The sequence below is a fragment of the Mauremys reevesii genome, linkage group 19 (genome assembly GCF_016161935.1).
Source record: "Mauremys reevesii isolate NIE-2019 linkage group 19, ASM1616193v1, whole genome shotgun sequence".
Lineage (NCBI taxonomy): Eukaryota > Metazoa > Chordata > Testudines > Geoemydidae > Mauremys > Mauremys reevesii.
Window position 1 is genome coordinate 22274629 of NC_052641.1, and position 17211 is coordinate 22291839.

At 43.4% G+C, this 17211-nt stretch overlaps 1 protein-coding gene across 5 annotated transcripts in view; it reads left to right on the plus strand.

The window, feature by feature from the left end:
- Positions 1 to 16768, plus strand: part of MRRF (mitochondrial ribosome recycling factor) — an 18315-nt gene extending 1547 nt beyond the window's left edge. For 3 of the 5 annotated variants that reach the window (XM_039506614.1, XM_039506612.1, XM_039506613.1), the window contains exons 2-8: positions 805 to 1013; positions 1792 to 1947; positions 3214 to 3332; positions 7078 to 7169; positions 11562 to 11630; positions 13854 to 14013; positions 16574 to 16707. In XM_039506614.1, the coding sequence (XP_039362548.1) occupies positions 830 to 1013; positions 1792 to 1947; positions 3214 to 3332; positions 7078 to 7169; positions 11562 to 11630; positions 13854 to 14013; positions 16574 to 16651 (858 nt within the window). In that variant the 5' untranslated portion in view covers positions 805 to 829 and the 3' untranslated portion in view covers positions 16652 to 16707. Of the gene's footprint in view, positions 1 to 804; positions 1014 to 1791; positions 1948 to 3213; positions 3333 to 7077; positions 7170 to 11561; positions 11631 to 13853; positions 14014 to 16573 lie in introns of all 5 variants that reach the window. The other 2 variants (XM_039506615.1, XM_039506616.1) reach the window with 2 other exon arrangements.
- Positions 16769 to 17211: the final 443 nt, after the last annotated feature.

Below are 17211 nucleotides of genomic sequence, written 5' to 3' on the forward strand. Positions count from 1 at the left end.
GGAGGATGAGGTAACAAAAGCAGTTTAATGCTTGCCATTTGTCTAAGCAGTGCTAGATCGTCATGATTTGTGCACTTTACAGCAGAGGTAGGGTTTAATTAAGGATTTTTAAAAGGCTAAGGAGGCAGCTTATAAGGCCTACATTACCTGAGTATCTGAGCATCTCAGAGGTGGCTGCATTTCAGTGGTGGGTGAAATGATTCCTGTGTGTAGCAATAGGGGTGAATAAGATACCACTGCCCGTCATGTTGAACAATATTGTTTCTTTGCTCCACCATCTGTCTATATCCACCTGTTGTCTGGTCTTATATTTAGATTGTAAACTCTTTGGGGCAGGATCTTGTTCTGTTTAGACGGTGCCTAGCACAATAGGGTCCTGGCCTAAGTGCTACTGCCATACAAATAATAAATAGTCATTATTTTAAAAACAGGAAGGAGACTGAGGGATTCTAGTCTCAAATTTTGTGCCCCTGAATTTTGTGTTTAAATCTGTATTCAACTGACATATAAATAGAGCATCTTGTCAAAAATGTGGTTTCATACCTGTGTTTAGAGTTTCCTTCTTAACGCAGCCTCCACACCTCCTTGGCAGATGTCGATATTAATGCTATACGAGTATATTGGATCCAGTCATCCTGCCATTGAAATCAGCAGCAAAACCGACTTGATTTATTAGGACCAGAAGCAGGCCTGTTGTCCTCTGATCTTTATCGTGGACTGACAGTTTGATACTAAACTTGAAACCATTTTTACACGATGATTGTAGAAGATTGTTCTTGTATCACCTATTTTTCCCTTTGTCAGGTGAATGAAAGAGTAGTTGTATGCCATGGCCATGGCATTAAGGTGGCTCCGTCAGCTACCTCCCCTGCTTCATAATTCTTCCTCGGGACTAGTAAGACCACCCCTACGAGTACCTTTGAGGCATACAGCCCTGATGCTGAATGGCTGCAGGCAGTGTGTGGTCCACCAGACAATGCTGACCAGACATCTAGCTACCAAGAAAGCCAAAGGTAAGAAAGAAGCCTCTTTACTAGAATTTGCAACTTCTAATTATGTATCCTCTTCCACCTCTTTTTCTTTGGGAAGTACCTTTATTCTGGTGACCAGAACATTTTATTTTCTTCAAAACTCTCTAATATTTTTAGTCCTTGCGCAGCTGAAATTTAATTTTAAAATGGTAACTTAGCACTCTTGTTGCTGGCAAGGGGACTATTTGCATGAGAAAGGCCATTAATCCCTGATCCTGACAGGAATCCCGCAAGAGTTCACACCTGTAGAGATCTTTGCAGGATCAGGTCATTAATTAGCAATCTTCATGTTCCCCATTGGAATTAGTGTTACAAAACACACAGAGCATGATGTGCAAATACATTTTGGATCACAGGCTCATCATTTACCATCTTAAAAATATATTTCAATTTATGCTAAACTCCAGTTACTAATCTGAAAGTAGTTGCAATGGCATCTTTTTCTTTTCTAATGTGAAAGCAGCAAAGAGTCCTGTGGCACCTTATAGACTAACAGACATATTGGAGCATGAGCTTTCGTGGGTGAATACCCACTTCATCGGATGCATGTAGTGGAAATCAACTACATGCGTCCGACGAAGTGGGTATTCACTGACGAAAGCTCATGCTGCAATACGTCTGTTAGTCTATAAGGTGCCACAGGACTCTGCTGCTTTCACAGATCCAGACTAACGCGGCTCCCCCTCTGATACTTTTCCAATGTGATTACTCACATGGTATTGTCAATGGTACAGAAATTAATTGTGTGTTCAATTTTCAGCTAAAGGGAAAGGGCAGACCCAAGCCAGAGTGAATATCAATGCTGCCTTAGTTGAAGATATTGTCAGTCTAGGGGAGGTAAATGGCGAAATGCAGGCAGTGGTGGAAGCCCTTAGGGAAGAATTTGGGAAAAATCTCACTATAAGAACCTCACCAGGTCAGTAACTTGCTTGTATAATTCTTAACTGTCTATAAATAAATCCGCTGAGCCTGTCTAGCCCAGATCTGTGTCTTTCATTTTCTGCAAATCGATTTTCTTTTTATTGAGTTACTCAGTGGGCACCCAATTACTGCAACCTTGAGATCCCCAACTAAAGACTTTCTTCACCCTGAGCTTGACCAGGAAGAATCCATTTTTGTTAATAACTTCCTGAAAATGGCTTTTGTAAGTGGGCAATGTCAAAAATGTCTAACTGAACTGTTTGCAGATGTGATGAAGAAGCAAGTTGTCAGCTAATGGTGCAGTAGGGCAGGAAAAATCCAATTGCCATTAAATTAGCCTTTTGGAAATTGCCATCAGGCTGGTGTCTGGCATATGCAGACTTCTTCTGCAATGCATATTTGTGGTTAGTGACCTTTACAAACCCTATTCACTTAGTGAATTTTGTGTTCATAAAGAAACGTGAATATATTTGACCAAGCTACAGTTACTCTTGCACACTGAATACACACATTTGTAACATGTATCCAATTTCAGGGAGAAAACTTAACATTAAACAATGGCCAAATACGGATCATTCACTATCCCTAACCCAGTCTCTAATGGACTTAGAAAGTGCAGCTCAATTGCTTAACTATTTATTTTAACCTCAGGTTTGTTTTTTTTTAAATCATACTGATAAAGTGCCCTGTCTCCCTTGTGCTTTCTGGCCTGTTAACATTTTGCAGCAGAAACTACAAAGCAGATTAAGGGGATCTTAGAGTGAAATAAAATACTTTAAATTAGACAGTGAATTGCACCTCCTGTGGGGACTTAGTAAAGAATCTGGGGGCATAGAGGAACACCGCCAGCTTAAAAATCATATAAATCTCCTTTACTTGTGTTATAAGAGCTTAGATCATTTATATTGCAAGAATTTTAAATACATAATTTCCACTTTACTATTTATGTTCGTTGTTTACCTTTTTCATTCTGGCAATGAAAATGAACTAGTGAGTTTCACTTTCTGGTTTTCATGCACTAGCATAATCCAGTGAAGTTTGGATTGCAAGGATGTATAAATACAAATAGGACTGCTTGTTCTGCAAGGGAAGAACAGACCTATTTTAAAAATATATTGTCTTTTCTTCTAATGTCTGTATGCATAATATGAAGAAGTAGGAGTATGAATGCATATTGTAATTGCAGTGCTGTTCTGTTTTTTTAAACATAAAAGTGCTGTGTAATATTGACATGCTATTGTTATTTTGGTTTATTTTTAAGGCGCTCTTGATCATATAACTGTGACAACAAAAGATGGAAAGTTTCCATTAAACCAGCTTGGACAAATCTCACTGAAATCTCCTCAGCTCATTATAGTAAATATGGCTAGTTTTCCAGAGGTACGTGGACATGATTGAAGGGATATGAAGATCCAAATGGAAGGAAAAGGGGACTGAGCAGCTCAGAGACATAAGCTTTTTATCTCCTTTCAAAACCAAAAGGAGTATAATTACTGTAGGAATAATAGGATGAAACTGAGCAAAGGAAAATTTCGACTGAATGGGGCAAATTCCACCCCAGTAGAATTAGCACAATTCTTATTGACTTCATTCTGCATCAACGTCACTTCCTTATCTGACAGTAACAGAACTAAATGTTTCACTACTGAATGTATGTGTTGACTTTCCTGTGCTGTCCTGTGTTTAGAGTACCTCACCTTTGAAGCAGCACTGGAATGTTGCCATTGCTACATGATGCTTAGATTGAATTTGGCACAGTATCAGGGGAAAAAAATCCTGAGAGAGCTCTTTTAGCCTTGTGGAATAGTCTCCTATCACTTGAGTCATTTAAAACTGGCCTGAATAAAGCTAGAGATAATATAATATAGAGGAAAATTCTGCTTTGCCATGGCCTAAAAGGTCTTTCCCTCTCCAGTATCTGTGTCACATACAGCACTCTTTGCACACATACAAACCTTCCATTGACTCAGGAATTATGCATACAGTAAGAATACTAGATCTGTCCTGCTATTTATGCCAGCCCAGCTCCTGATGAAGACTAGTCTATATCATGAAACCATTACATGGTGGTAGAGGACGGAAATGCCCATGAAAGTTATTTGTCTTTCACTTGTGTCGATGGCAGCCTCTGAAAGTTTGTGGCAAAAGTAGCATATCCACTTCTGAATAGATTGTGCCACTCCCGTAGGGGAGCAAAGTTGGGCATTTAATTTCCACCATTATCAGTCCCACAGAGAGGGCTTTTGCTCAGAAAAGTGACTGTAAAGTGTCTCATTGGGCTCTACAGATCCTAGTTAGTATGAGCGGGCACAGGGTCAGCCATTGCCCCAGCTTTAGAACTGGATATTTTCCAACATTTATCCATCTTTATTTTTCAAAGGCTTCTCCCAATTAATTAAGCCAGCAGAGTCTCCAAGGAGGTTGTTACAGGGCACTTGATGCCACTGGGCTTCTTAAAACATATCCAATGCATGATCACTTTCAAGAACTATGGGTCCAATCCTGTCAGCTGTTCAGATCTAGGTCCCAACTAGAGCTGAACCCCTAAAGTTTACAGGTGAGAAGGTTTGAATAAGTCATTGTGGGACTCAGCCCTTCTGCAGTGAGGAAGTGAGAATGGCTTTGAACCAAATGCCTAGAAATGGAATATTGTTCTCTGTATTATCGCCCCAAATCTAGTTATTCCCCAAACCAGGTACCACTTAACTTGAACACCAGCTATACATTTCTCTAGCTGAGGTTATGTTATCTGTTTGATGGAAATAACCTGGGGCTACTGCTTGGATGTAGGAGGATGGGGTAATGCCTAGATAACTTCATGCACGTATTGACCTGGATGTGTTGTTTACAGCATCTGTCTGGTGCTTGCATTGTATCAAACAAAGAATAAACATTATGTCAAAAGAGCACGTGAGAGAAAAGCACAGTGGAAATGGACCCCCTGGGCCAAACCCCCTTTGCCTTAGTCATGTGCAAGGTTTAGAAAAAACAGATGTTTTGTGAGATTTTTTTTGTTTTTCTAACAGGAATAGTTCATTTGCTGGAACTGGGTGGGGGTAATGTTGTATTTTTCCCTTTCCTCCGTCTCAGCCAATGTATATGTTAAACAATATTGCTTTAACTGAGCGTTTCCTTCCCATAGCCCAGACACTGGTTTATAACATCACATGTTTATGGCTTTAAAATGCTGAGCTAATCTACTAGAGGTTTTCTCTGTTCTCAACGTCTTTAGCATTTCTTAACTTTTAAATCCACTTAAATGCTAGCAGTTGTGTTTTACACCAAGTTGACATGATGCTCGTTTGCCTGCAAATGCAGCACAGTTTCAAGGAGCGCCTTGATTGATAAATGGTGCATACTGTAACTACAGTCTAGTGGTGTAGCCTGCAGCTAAAGTTAACGATAGGAAAAGAGGAACAGAAACAGCAGCACTATTTTAAGAAAACTTAATACTGTTAGAAAAAAAATCAAGGCTTCTGTTATTGCCCATGTTAAAGAATGAAATAAATTGACTGGGCATGATGGAAGTTTGCTACCAAAGTGTCTGATAAAATGACATTTTAGCTATAACATGACCATAGTGTTTGACTATATGATCAGAAATTGCTGAACAATGGAACCCAACAAAAGTCCAGTTTGGGACTGATCGGGTTGCTTTCAAATGGGACAGTTAATGCTTGCTGTTTCTGAACATGATCCACACTCTTTGCAGCCTTCCTCGATAACATCAGATCTCCAAATGCTGTACTAAAAAAGAACTGATTATGTGCTTTCCAAAATGCCACACCACATCTCATGGGATAGCGAGGATTGTAACCAAGCCTTGCATTTGAAGGGGATATTTTTTGTTAAAGAGGCAGTTGGTCTTTCATGGATCATACAGAGAGAAAATGAAGCAAAAGATGTATGCATTTGAGAATAACTTGTGTAGACAGGGATCTGTGCTCTGATGAGGCCAGGCAGCTCCCTTTAACATTATAGTGGGTCCCTCAAGAAGTTCTCTTGCAGGTGAATTTGAATGTGGGAGATGGCTATTACATATAGTGTCTAAAGCCCTGATGCAGCAGAGCATTTAAGCACATGCTTAGCTTCAAGCGCCTGAGTGCTTGGGCCCATTCTCAGTGTTTTTCTCTCGTGCTCTTTTGACTGGACTTTATTTTGCATTTGAGACAATACAAGTACCAAACAGATGCTGTAAAACACCACAAACAGGTCAGTGAGTCCATAACACTTAAATGCTTAAGTACTCTGCTGAATCAGGGTCTAAATGGATGGTTAAGCCCTGTGTGCCAAATTCAGCTCTGGTGTTGAACCGTTGAAGACAACTGGATTCATCCCCATCAGCCCCAGTTTCTTTAGGTAACATATTAACCCTGTTTGTCTTTACTCCAATAATATGTGACGTGGAAGCTGTTGGGTAGGTTTGGATCACTTTGCTGTTTACCAAGCGTACCTGTTGTATTGGGCCAAGCGACTTTCCAGGGCTGTCCTTGCCTTCAGAGCAGTACTGGAATGTTGGCATTGCCACATGATGCTGGCACACAGCAGCTACCAGGGAAAGAGTTATAATAAGTAAATAATAAATTATGAGACACTTAAATAAATACAACTGAGCCTGGTTGTAAAAGCACTAGTTGCATTCCTCAGCCACAAACTAATGTCTGGATTTAACCCAACTTGATTGTAGTGCCGCATGAGTTAAATTAGTAACTTTTCTAAATTGGCACTATGCAATTTCTAGTGTAAAACATTCAACTGGAATTTTTAAAGGCAGAGAATCTTTCATCTCCCTTTTCCCCAGTCCAGGCTCTCCTATGGGGATTTATTGTGGTTTTGATCTGCATTGCCTCAAACCATTCAAATAGTTTCAAAGAAGCAAAACTGTTTTCTTTTGTTGTTGCTTTCTCCCCCTCCCCGCCCCCTAATACCCTGGTACCAGGAATGAACATAGTTTGCAATTCCATTTGATCAAAGCACTCTGCACCAATGAAACTTCCTGATCGTACTGGTAACAGAACTAAATGTTTCCATGTTCTGGTGAGATGGATTGCCAGCTATCGACAGAGTTCTGGCATCTGGTAATAATTATTTACTAATTCCTTTTACCTTTTGATCTGGTTTACAGAATACAGCTGCAGCTATCAAGGCTATAAGGGAGAGTGGAATGAACCTGAACCCGGAAGTAGATGGAATAATAATTCGGGTGCCAGTTCCTAAGTAAGTAATTATAATGACTGACTGTCTAAATTCATGGTTATGTGAGATGATGTAAGGGGCTGCAGTGGATTTCATTTGTGATCCTGGTGCATATACTCCGGAGGATACGAATGCATGGTTACTATAAGGTCTTGACACAGTCGCTTTCCGTATTGCTACATCTGGGGTTTAAAAAAACCCAAACCTTTAAGAAATATCTGATGGAACCTCTTCCAAGTGTCAAGCCAGAGGTTTCTGCGAATTCTCCAGCATTCCAGTATCCATTCTTTTGATACATGGGGCTCTGCCTTGCTGTTTTCCAGTTCCCCCTGCACAGAAGGGAGCTAGGCAGTGGGTGGCCGCTGCATTTAGGAAGGCATCAGAGGCAGTGGCCAGGCACCTTAAAGTCTAACTTTCCTAAGAGAGCTGAATTGAGTACCCAGGTCATGGCCTGATTCACCACTGCCTTACTGTAAATAACTGGAGTTACGCCAGCATATAACCACATTGATGCAATGATGAATCAGTAACATAGAGATGAACCGTCATCCAGCTGCCGAAGGAGTGGCAGGAGAGAGTGACGGCCAAGAAGGCAGGGAGGGAACTTGTAATCATCTGCTTCTTTCACTATTTCCATTAAATTGCTATGCAGTATTGCTGTGCAGCTGTTAAACTGCTGTCAAGTTCTACCCCAGAGGCAGCTGCATTATAGTGGTGGCTGAAACAGTTCCCATATTTATAGCAGTATGAGTCCAGAGTAAGTCCATTAACTTCTGGATACAAACCAATGTACGGAGTGTGAAAATAAGAACGGCCGTACTGGGTCAGATCAAAGATCCATCTAGCCCAGCATCCTGTCTGCCAACAGTGACCAATGCCAGGTGACCCAGAGGGAATGAACAGAACAGGTAATCATCAAGTGATCCATCCCCGTCGCCCATTCCCAGCTTCTGACACATCTGTCATTGTTATGGGCAGATATCCATTGTGTACCTGAGATGAATTAGAGTCTGATCCATCTCCCATTGAATTCCACAGTCACAGAAGAGCTGATGCTGGGAGGGGCGGACATCAGTGTATGTTACAGCCTCAGCCCGTCAGGATGCTCTGAAGATTAGTGATGTATCTTCATTTTATTGGGGATTTAATTATGCAGATTACATCACAAAAAAACCCAACAGGCCAATCAGAGCATGGCTTTATTTTTATTCATTCTGACTTCCATAAAATGCTTCTCCACAGATGTAGAGATGTGGTTAGGTCACTAATCTAGTACTTGGGAGACCTGGGTTCAAATTTCTGCTCCGCCACAAACTTCGTGGGACCTTGGGCAAGTCCCTTAGCCTCTCTGTGTCCTCGTCTGTACAATGGGTATAACAGCCCTGCCTCACAAGAGTGCAGTCAGGATTATAAATTAGAGATTGTGAGGCACCACTGTCCTATGGAATGGGGGCCAGATAGGTACATAAGATAGATCTAAATGTTGCAAAAATACAGACAATTGGCATTCCAAGCCCAGTGAATTAGGGCCCACATCTCGGAGAATGGTCTGGAACAACTTGCATAAGGGCCCCTGATGGAATCCTACCGTATATTATGTGTATTTCCAAGTAGGTGACTTTGGATAAGAATAGACAAACTAAAGTTTGCTCGCGTTACAGGTCTGCTTAAAGAAATTACACTGCGTTTCAAGTATTTCAGTCAGAGAAGTCTCTAATTGCTGCTGTCTGTTGCTTTGAGGGAAGCCGAGTGGAATTTTCATTCCATTTGCTGGTTCTTTTTTTTTTCATATGCTCTCTCCCCTTCCCGCTTTCCTAAGGAGTGGCAGGACGGAAGAGGAGGGCACTATTATCTTCATAATTGCCTAGGATCTTGGGTTGCCACGCAGTAATTTGATTTTTAATGGGCACTCAGGTCACCCTTGAATATGAATTACAGGGGAGGCGAAATCCAGAAATCAGTAAATACTTTTTTTTTAAAAAAGGTTGTCAAACAAGTGTGTATGTTCTGTCATTTTCTTTTGTGGTGCTGCAGATGAGGACTGCAGTCGTGCTGCCTGCCTACCCATACAGTCAGCACTAGGAAATGTGTCCTGCTTATTTCATCGTCCCCTCTGGGGTATCACTTCTGTCATTCTTAGTTTCATTTTTCCTGGGTGTTTGGCAGGTCAGGGAGTCCCAGCTTAACAGAACACAGTCTCTCTCTCTTTCTCTCTCAGTCCTAACTGAGGACAGATGACCAGCAGGTCGCCACGTTAGTTCAGATTCAACGCCGTTTCCCACCTGTTCTCTTGTGACAAGACTAAATATTAGCAGGTTCAACTAGCCTTTAAAAAGGGACAGCATTAACTTGATGAGTTTCAAAACAGTTACTTTTTTTAAAAATCAGTTTTTGATGAAGGTACCTTTTTAAAATAGATTTTTGGATTTTTTAAAATTCTTTAAGTTTTTATAATTTTTTTTCTGCTTCTTGATATTTACAAAGGAAAAACTCACTGACTAGGCTAGAGAAACAGCAGCAAAATTGACTTTGCAAAAGTGATGTCAAATGTGCATAGTAAAAACCCCGAGATATTTTTCTTTTATCTTTCTTCAGAAAGAGCAATTTTAGGTGTTGTTTGTACCTATAGTGAATACACCACTTTCCACACAGAAATGTGATTGATCATGTTTGACAGTGTCCCTTTAAAGTAATGTTATTGGGCTATGAATCATTTTGAATAAAAATCCAAGTACTCTGCAATGTCAGGTGGTGTTGATAACACATCACGGTAATTTCAGTCCTGATCCAGCAACCAGATACATATGGGTCAAACTTTGCATCCACATCGATCCAGTTGCAAGATCACGGCCTGCAATTATTATAACAGAGAAAAGTAAATTAGATTGCGAAACTGTTCCATGTATTCTATTTGTTTTGTTTTTGTGTTTCTCTCAGCTTAGACAATAAATAGAGACTAGTCAGCTTTATTTTTGTCTACTTTCACTTTCATGTCAATTTCCCTTTTAGGGCCTCTGGCACAAACCGGCTTCAGTGTTTGTGTTGCAAACTCTGCATGGGCAATGTTTATTTGTATTAAAAAAAGTTTCTGTTCAAGTTTAAAAAAAAAAAAAAAAGAGAAAACTTCTATCAGTTTGATTTCTCAGCCAAATCTGACCAGACATTGTGCCCTTTGTGGTATTGCCTCATGGCTAGGGCCATCTCTTTTTAGATCTATTGTGAGAGACTGGATGTTGTTTACAAATTAGTAATATTTTTACACACACTTGACTGAAAGTCCAGTGAGTCATTTGAAAGTTCAGTGACTCTGCTTTAAATCTTTTCTTTAAGAAGTAGCCACAGTCCCCAGTATGGGGCAAACAGGCTCATGCAATGTCATTTAAAAAAACAAAGTGTTTTGGAACCTTGTACTCCAATTCTTTCATCCTAACAAGAGTACGTCGTTCTCACCTGGTCCTGGGTAATTCATCTTGCACGTTGACTTTCAGCATGTATCTCAAATCATACAAGCAGTGTATCCAGTTGCGCCTCTGTACCTGTATCTGATCCCTCTCGCTCACAGGAAATTCCTAGCATTTATGATACAAAACCATTCTTACCAATGTAAATGTCTTTCAGTGGAGATCAGAAGTGGCCCGCGTTGTTTTCCCTCTGTGTTTGTGCATGGGCCTCACGCTCATAAGAGAGCATTGAAATGCGGCCACATTTGGATAACTGGCTGCTGACGGAAAGAGACACAGAGGAGACCTCACTAGCAATCTGAGCCCTGTGCACTTTAAAAAATATTGGGTTTAAATAGCCAGGGTTCAGTCCAGGTTATCTGCTCGCAGCTCCATGTTGGTGGTGATGTGAAGCGGCACCACCCCAGCAGGAGCCTCCGGGAGTTCTAAGGGTGGGGAGTGTCCACACCCCAGCATAGAGCTGGTTCTGTGGGCTGGTGGGAAAGGGAAATGGAGAAGGCGCAGGCACCTTGACCCTTTTCCCCACTTCTGATTAGCTACCTCAGGCTTCCCCTGCAGCACTTTGCTTTAAAGAGGAGACAGGGACAACAGTTCCTACATCCAACACGAAATGTGCCCAGATCAGCTGTGAGGTTAACAGAGCTGGTGCCAGAATCGCCATGTTCAAGGGGATGGATGGCCTTTAAAACCAGCAGCCTCGCATTGATGGATTCCTTAGCAGGAGCAGTGTCTGCCTGAAAGAAATAGACATTTTTGTAGCATTATTGGTGGTAGGAGCTCAGAATGTACATATAATCTCAGTGGAATGTAAAACCCACAAAGAAAGCTCTATGTCACTACGCATTGATAAACAGAAATGGGCATTAATAAAGACAGACAAGGAGGTGTGTGACCTTGTGCCAAGAAGCATAGGAAATCTGGCAGCACTGCATAAACAAACATTTCCTTAAAGGTTCAGCAGCCCTGAGAAGCCGAGCGATACCCTCAGCACGATCCACAAAACATTCACACATGTGAGGAGGTGAGCAGCAAATAGCAAACTGGATCTACCACACGTGGGGAGCTCTAGCCACAGACCAACACACCCTCTGCCTAGCAGGGAAGTAAGTGAAAAGAGTCATGTAGAGATTTCCAATGCCCAGAGATGCTCCCCTAAAAATGCTGTCTGGGAACCTGACCTCATTGACCCCTATTTCCGAACAGTATCACTAGATAAATTCATGGAGGAGAGCTCCATCAAAGGCTATTAGCCAAGATGGTCAGGGATGCAACCCCAGACTCTGGGTGTCCCTAAATCTCCAATGGTAAGAAGCTGGGACTGGACAACAGAGGATGGATCACTTGTCCGAAGCAGCTGGCATTGGTCACTGTTGGAAGGCACAATCCTGGCTAGATGGACCATTGATTGGACCCCTATGGCTGTTCTTATGAACAGACTGTGCTGTTTTGGTATGTGGCTGTTTTCACAGGCCATAAGACTTCTGGTTCATAATTTTCAGAAGAGAAGCCCTGAAAGGATTGGTGTTCTGATGCATAGTTTCTCACTCCTAGGTCAATGGCTCAAATGCAGGCTCAGGTCTAAGATGACAGATGTTTGCCCTGTGTGAAATAAACTGGGTCATCATCCAGGCATCTCCATCACCCTTCCCGTGCTCACAGCTCAGCAGAGGAGACAAAGGGCTATGGAGACAAAACGCCTGCCTCCAGACCACAACTGCAGCACGTTAACAGAGCAGTGCGGTCATGACGCTAGCACTGCCACTGTCTGCACTGGATCTGTCCTGGACTACGGTCTCTGGGTCTGTCAAATCCTGCACTTTTTACAGACACTAAATTCATTCCTAATAATAATTTAATAATCAGCTCTGGAAAGTCCTTATTCCCTCCTGCCAACCTGGGGTAGAAATAAATGAATGAGCCTGTGATTGGTCAGCGCCTCTGCAAACATCTGCCTTGAGCAACTCAGCTGCTGAGCGAAGAAATCAAAGAGAATGTGACTTATCAGACTGGGAGCAAGCTAGGAAAGGGTTCAGAAACTGCCAGGTAATGAAAGACTCTTTGTAATTAATACCCGCAAAGAGGCAGAGCTAACATTGCTGTGGGAACCCTAACTCCCCATTTCCTGATTTCCGTGCAGGAAGAGCCTTGTCTTTAATGTTGCAGTGACCTAGCCTGTTGCAGTCAATTTCTAAATACTCCTGTGAAATGTTTATTCTGCAATATCTCCCCCTAGCAGACAGGCATTCTCTTGCTAATGATATGTAGCGCTTGCAACAGGCTTTTAATCTTCAAGGCACTTGGAAAACATTAGCTAAATAATTAATCCTCACAGTAGGTGCTGTCAGAGCCCCGTTTTCCACACCAGGAGAGTGAGGCATCGAGAGATTAAATGACTTGACCAGGGCCTCTGAGAGTGGCAGTGTCTTTGCAGCTCCAATGCCCTATTCTTATGCTCAGGAACCTAGATGCCTCTCCTTTCTGATCTAGAAAGTGAAGCTACCGGGGAATCATGGGAGTTTTCCCTGTGTTTGACTGCAGCGCCTGACCCACTGTGAGGAGCTGAGTGTCTGAATTACAAGCCTGGTTTGAAATCTCAGTCTGCTAGAGTTGGATACAAATAAATTGAAATCATTATTTTAGAAAATTTTGCAGTATTGGTCTCTTCTCAAACAGCATGTTAAATACAGTGGAAATACCAGTCTAGTTCCTGCATGCTAGTGATGACTGGAAAATGGGAGAATAAAGAGATTCACCCTGTAAGCTGTATAGCTCCCAGATCTGTTTTTCAGACTATTGCAGTTGCAAGGAGAGGAGAAGGGGTTTCCTCCTGCCCCTTCACAGCTTTACAGCAGGATTACACTTTTCAGCTCAGCGTCTCAAGTTTTGAGGTTGATATTCCCTCTTCACTCTTGCAGATGCCTTGGCAGCACAAAAAAGAAAAGCCTAAACATTTCAGCATGGCTTTCAGGCACTGCACAGAAAACCATAAACGTAATAAGATCTGATCCAAATCCCTAAGCTACTGCCATGCTTGTTGCCTTCCACTCCAGCCCTGAGACTTACATGACTGACTTTGAAAGGTGGCGGTCCCAGACCAGGAGGAACGGTTTGAAAGAGGCCAGCATGGACAGGGTCAGTGGATTGTACTTCCGCAGCCTGCCGGTTTATCCTGCACACACACAACATCACAATGAACAGATCAGGGCCATGCTACCCCTAACGCCCTTTACTTCTCCCTGATCAGGGTAACAAGGGAACACCGTGAAAGCCTGGCCAGACACGCCAGACAGCTTACGAACAAGGCTAAGGACTCCTTGCGAAAGGTCCGGAGTAACGCCGTGAACCAAGTGAAGAAGGCCAAGAGCACAGTGTCTGAAGACACCATTAAGCTGGTAGAAAAGCAGGTATTTTCTCTCCCCAGGAGTGCGTTGGGTGTGTTTCCTAACCTCCCCGATGGCCCTGTCCCATGGGAGAGATCCAGGTGTGCCAGGCTTTGGTAACAAAAACGCAGATGTCAGGAAACCCTTGTTAGGAGCCGGGTTTGAGGGGAGCCTGGGGCTGGGGTGGGCATGGCCCTTTTTTTGTGTTCGTTTTTTAACAAGTCATAACTGCTGCTCCCTCTGCCTTCCGTGGAGCAATTTTGGATTTGTTCAAACCTGAAACTCAGAGTCAACTTTGGGGCATGAACCCGTGCAAATTGAAGGGGTCCGGGGAGGGAGGTAGTAAAGGTTCCCACAAACCTTCAAGAGCCTGACAAGCCTATCACAGCAGCATGTGCCAAATACCCGGCCCAGCAAGATGGCCAGAGTCCCACCCTGCTGCTTGAATCTTCAGGGGCAGTTTTATCATCGTCATTTATGCAATGCCGGAAGTGCACATGGACTTTGCAAAGCACATAGGGCCAGATCCTCAGCTGGTGGGAGTCGACATAGCTCCATTGACTACAATGAAATGACACTAATCAAACGTTCGTAACCTTGAACTCTGCTATGTCTTTCTGGCTAGATTCACCAAGATACTCCAGCACATGCCTAACTTGAAGCATATGGGCAGTCTCACTGAAGTCAGTTACTCATGCTTAAGATTAGGCACATGCCTAAGTACCCTGCTGAATGAAGGCCTTGTTTGTTAGCAGTAAGCTCTAGGAATATAGCAGAGAGCACTCCTTTGCTTGCTCGCTGCTGGTAGACGTTAACTTTAGCTACGTCTACACTATGAGCGAGGGGTGTGATTTCCCTGCTTGGGCTGGCGTGAGACCAAACAGCAGTGCCGTCGTGGGAACACGGGCCATGGTGCTGGAAGCACGGCTAAGCCATGGGGAATTGTACTTGACAGGGCTCTGCTGTGCTACTGCACTTACTCTGCTATCTCTGCTCGCACGGTTCCATGAGCGCTAGTGTGAGCACATGCACAGGAGCAGGGAAATCCCGTCCCTAGCTCCTGGGGTAGACAAAGCCATAGTAGCATTAGCTCTTGCGGTGGAGGGGATGCTTTGGTGTTAAACAGGAATTATCTTTTGAATGTGTCCATGTGCCCAAAAGCTGGTGCTGTGGGCACCTTTGATAAACACTTCCTGGCATAAAAGTTTGTGCAAGCAAAAAGAGACGGCATGTTATAAACAAACCCCAGTTCTTCCAGAGCAGTCAGGTGGCTTCTTGTATTTGTGGGGTTAGTGTCTCAGATCAGATTTTGCTTGTGCCAGGGATTTTCAACATAAGGCAAGTTCACCTCCCATGTACCTGGGATCCTAAAAAACTGTGGACCAAATTGATACCAGACCCTTCTAAATAGGCCCTGTAAGACTGTAGCACGCAGACCCCAAATTTGCACACAAATAGCGATGGTATGTGCCCAGCAATCACCTCTACCTGTATTGCACATGCAAATTCCCATTGCACTCTTACACATGGCTGTTGCACCCAAATAGGTGCGTGCACAACTCTGGCCGGCACAATTTAGGAGGTTCCTTTGAAATTTTGGCCTATCTCCGGCCTTATTACCATGATCCTGGATCACCAGGCTGGGCTTTTGGAATAGTGCTGCGTTCCCCATGACAGAGGGGAGTAAATCTGTCTGGTACTTGATCTGCAAATAAAAGCAAAAGCTTCCACTAGCAGACTGCACAATTCATTTACAACAGCAGGAAGGTTACGTCGAGTAAGGAGACGAGTCCTTTACATTCTGGCTCTGACATCAGGTGGCCTCCAGTTTCACCGGCAGTCTGTCCCACATTAGGTCAATTACATAAGGACTTGGCAGAGCAACTGGTCAGTCTCAGCCAAGAGCTTTTCACCAGGAGCCTTTCAGAGACCAGAATGAATTGTACGGAGAGTAGGTTAAATGCTGCGTGTGTGGGGGTGTGGGAGATTCAGCCACTGACGGGATCTGGCTAAGGGAGAACTGGATGTTGATGGAGGAGTCACGCAGGTCACTGGACGTACCGTGTGGTAATGTTCAAACCCATATCAGCAACACTGGGCACTCCTGTGGTGAGTTCCATGTCAGTGCCCTTTACCAAACATTCATCACAACGCGTCTGTGCTTGAATAGGTGCTATCATTTAACAGCTGGGGAAATGGAGGCACAGAGAAGTGACTTGCCCAAGGCTGCAGCAGGAAATAGTGTCAGAGCTAGGATTAGAAATCAGGAGATCCTGCTTCTGAGACATGCGTGCTCAGACCATTCCTCATGTACCTGTTACTGTGTTGGTGGGAACATGCATCTGTCAGGGGTTTTGACAGCTTGTGAAACATATTTCTGATCTTCCACACACAGTCAGTTGGCTTCCCGTCTCAGTTACTCCAAGAACAAGAACATTCCACTGACTTCAGAGGAGTGACTGGATTTACACTGGGAACAGAATTTTGCCTGCGGGGTTGCTTTGGAGCTGGGGCTTTGCGTTAGGAATTGCCTGTGTCCCATCTTTACAAGGATCTAACTCAAGGCCATGTTATGTTGCTACAGATCCAGCAAATGGCAGACGACACTGCAGCAGAGATGGACAAGCTCCTGGCAGGGAAGACCAAGGAGCTCCTTGGCTGAGTGCAGCTTGGACAGACACACAGTCAGCAGTGACTATGGACTGCAGAGAACCGCGGAACAAATGTTCCATGCTCGGTTGTAGCAGCTTAGTGTGACTGTCAGGGCAGACTGGGTCATACCTCATGAATAGAGTTATGCTGTGATTACTCAGGGGATTGGCCCATGATCATTGTTGGGGCTGGAGGAATCTAGTCTGTATTTCATTGATTCAAGCAATGTCAACTGAATGTGGATAAAAGAAGGTTAAGAGGAACTGAGGAATGGCTCTTAGTTGTCAACCTTCACCATGGCAGCAGCCTCTCTCTGCCACTGGCATTAAAGCACTGAGCGGTGGGGTGCTCCGATTAGTGAACGTTTGTCCCCTTTGCAGATCTTTCTTACGCTTCCTGCCATGACATTCCCACTTAGGGCCTGTCTGCACTAGGGTCAGTTTCTCTGGTGTAACTATATCAGTGTTGCTAACCAGGTATAGACAGGGCCTTAAAGTCAATAGCAGCAAGCAGGGCCACCTGGCCATAAAGCCTGCCCTTCTGCAGGTGTCTCCCCCAAGCAGCTTGGCT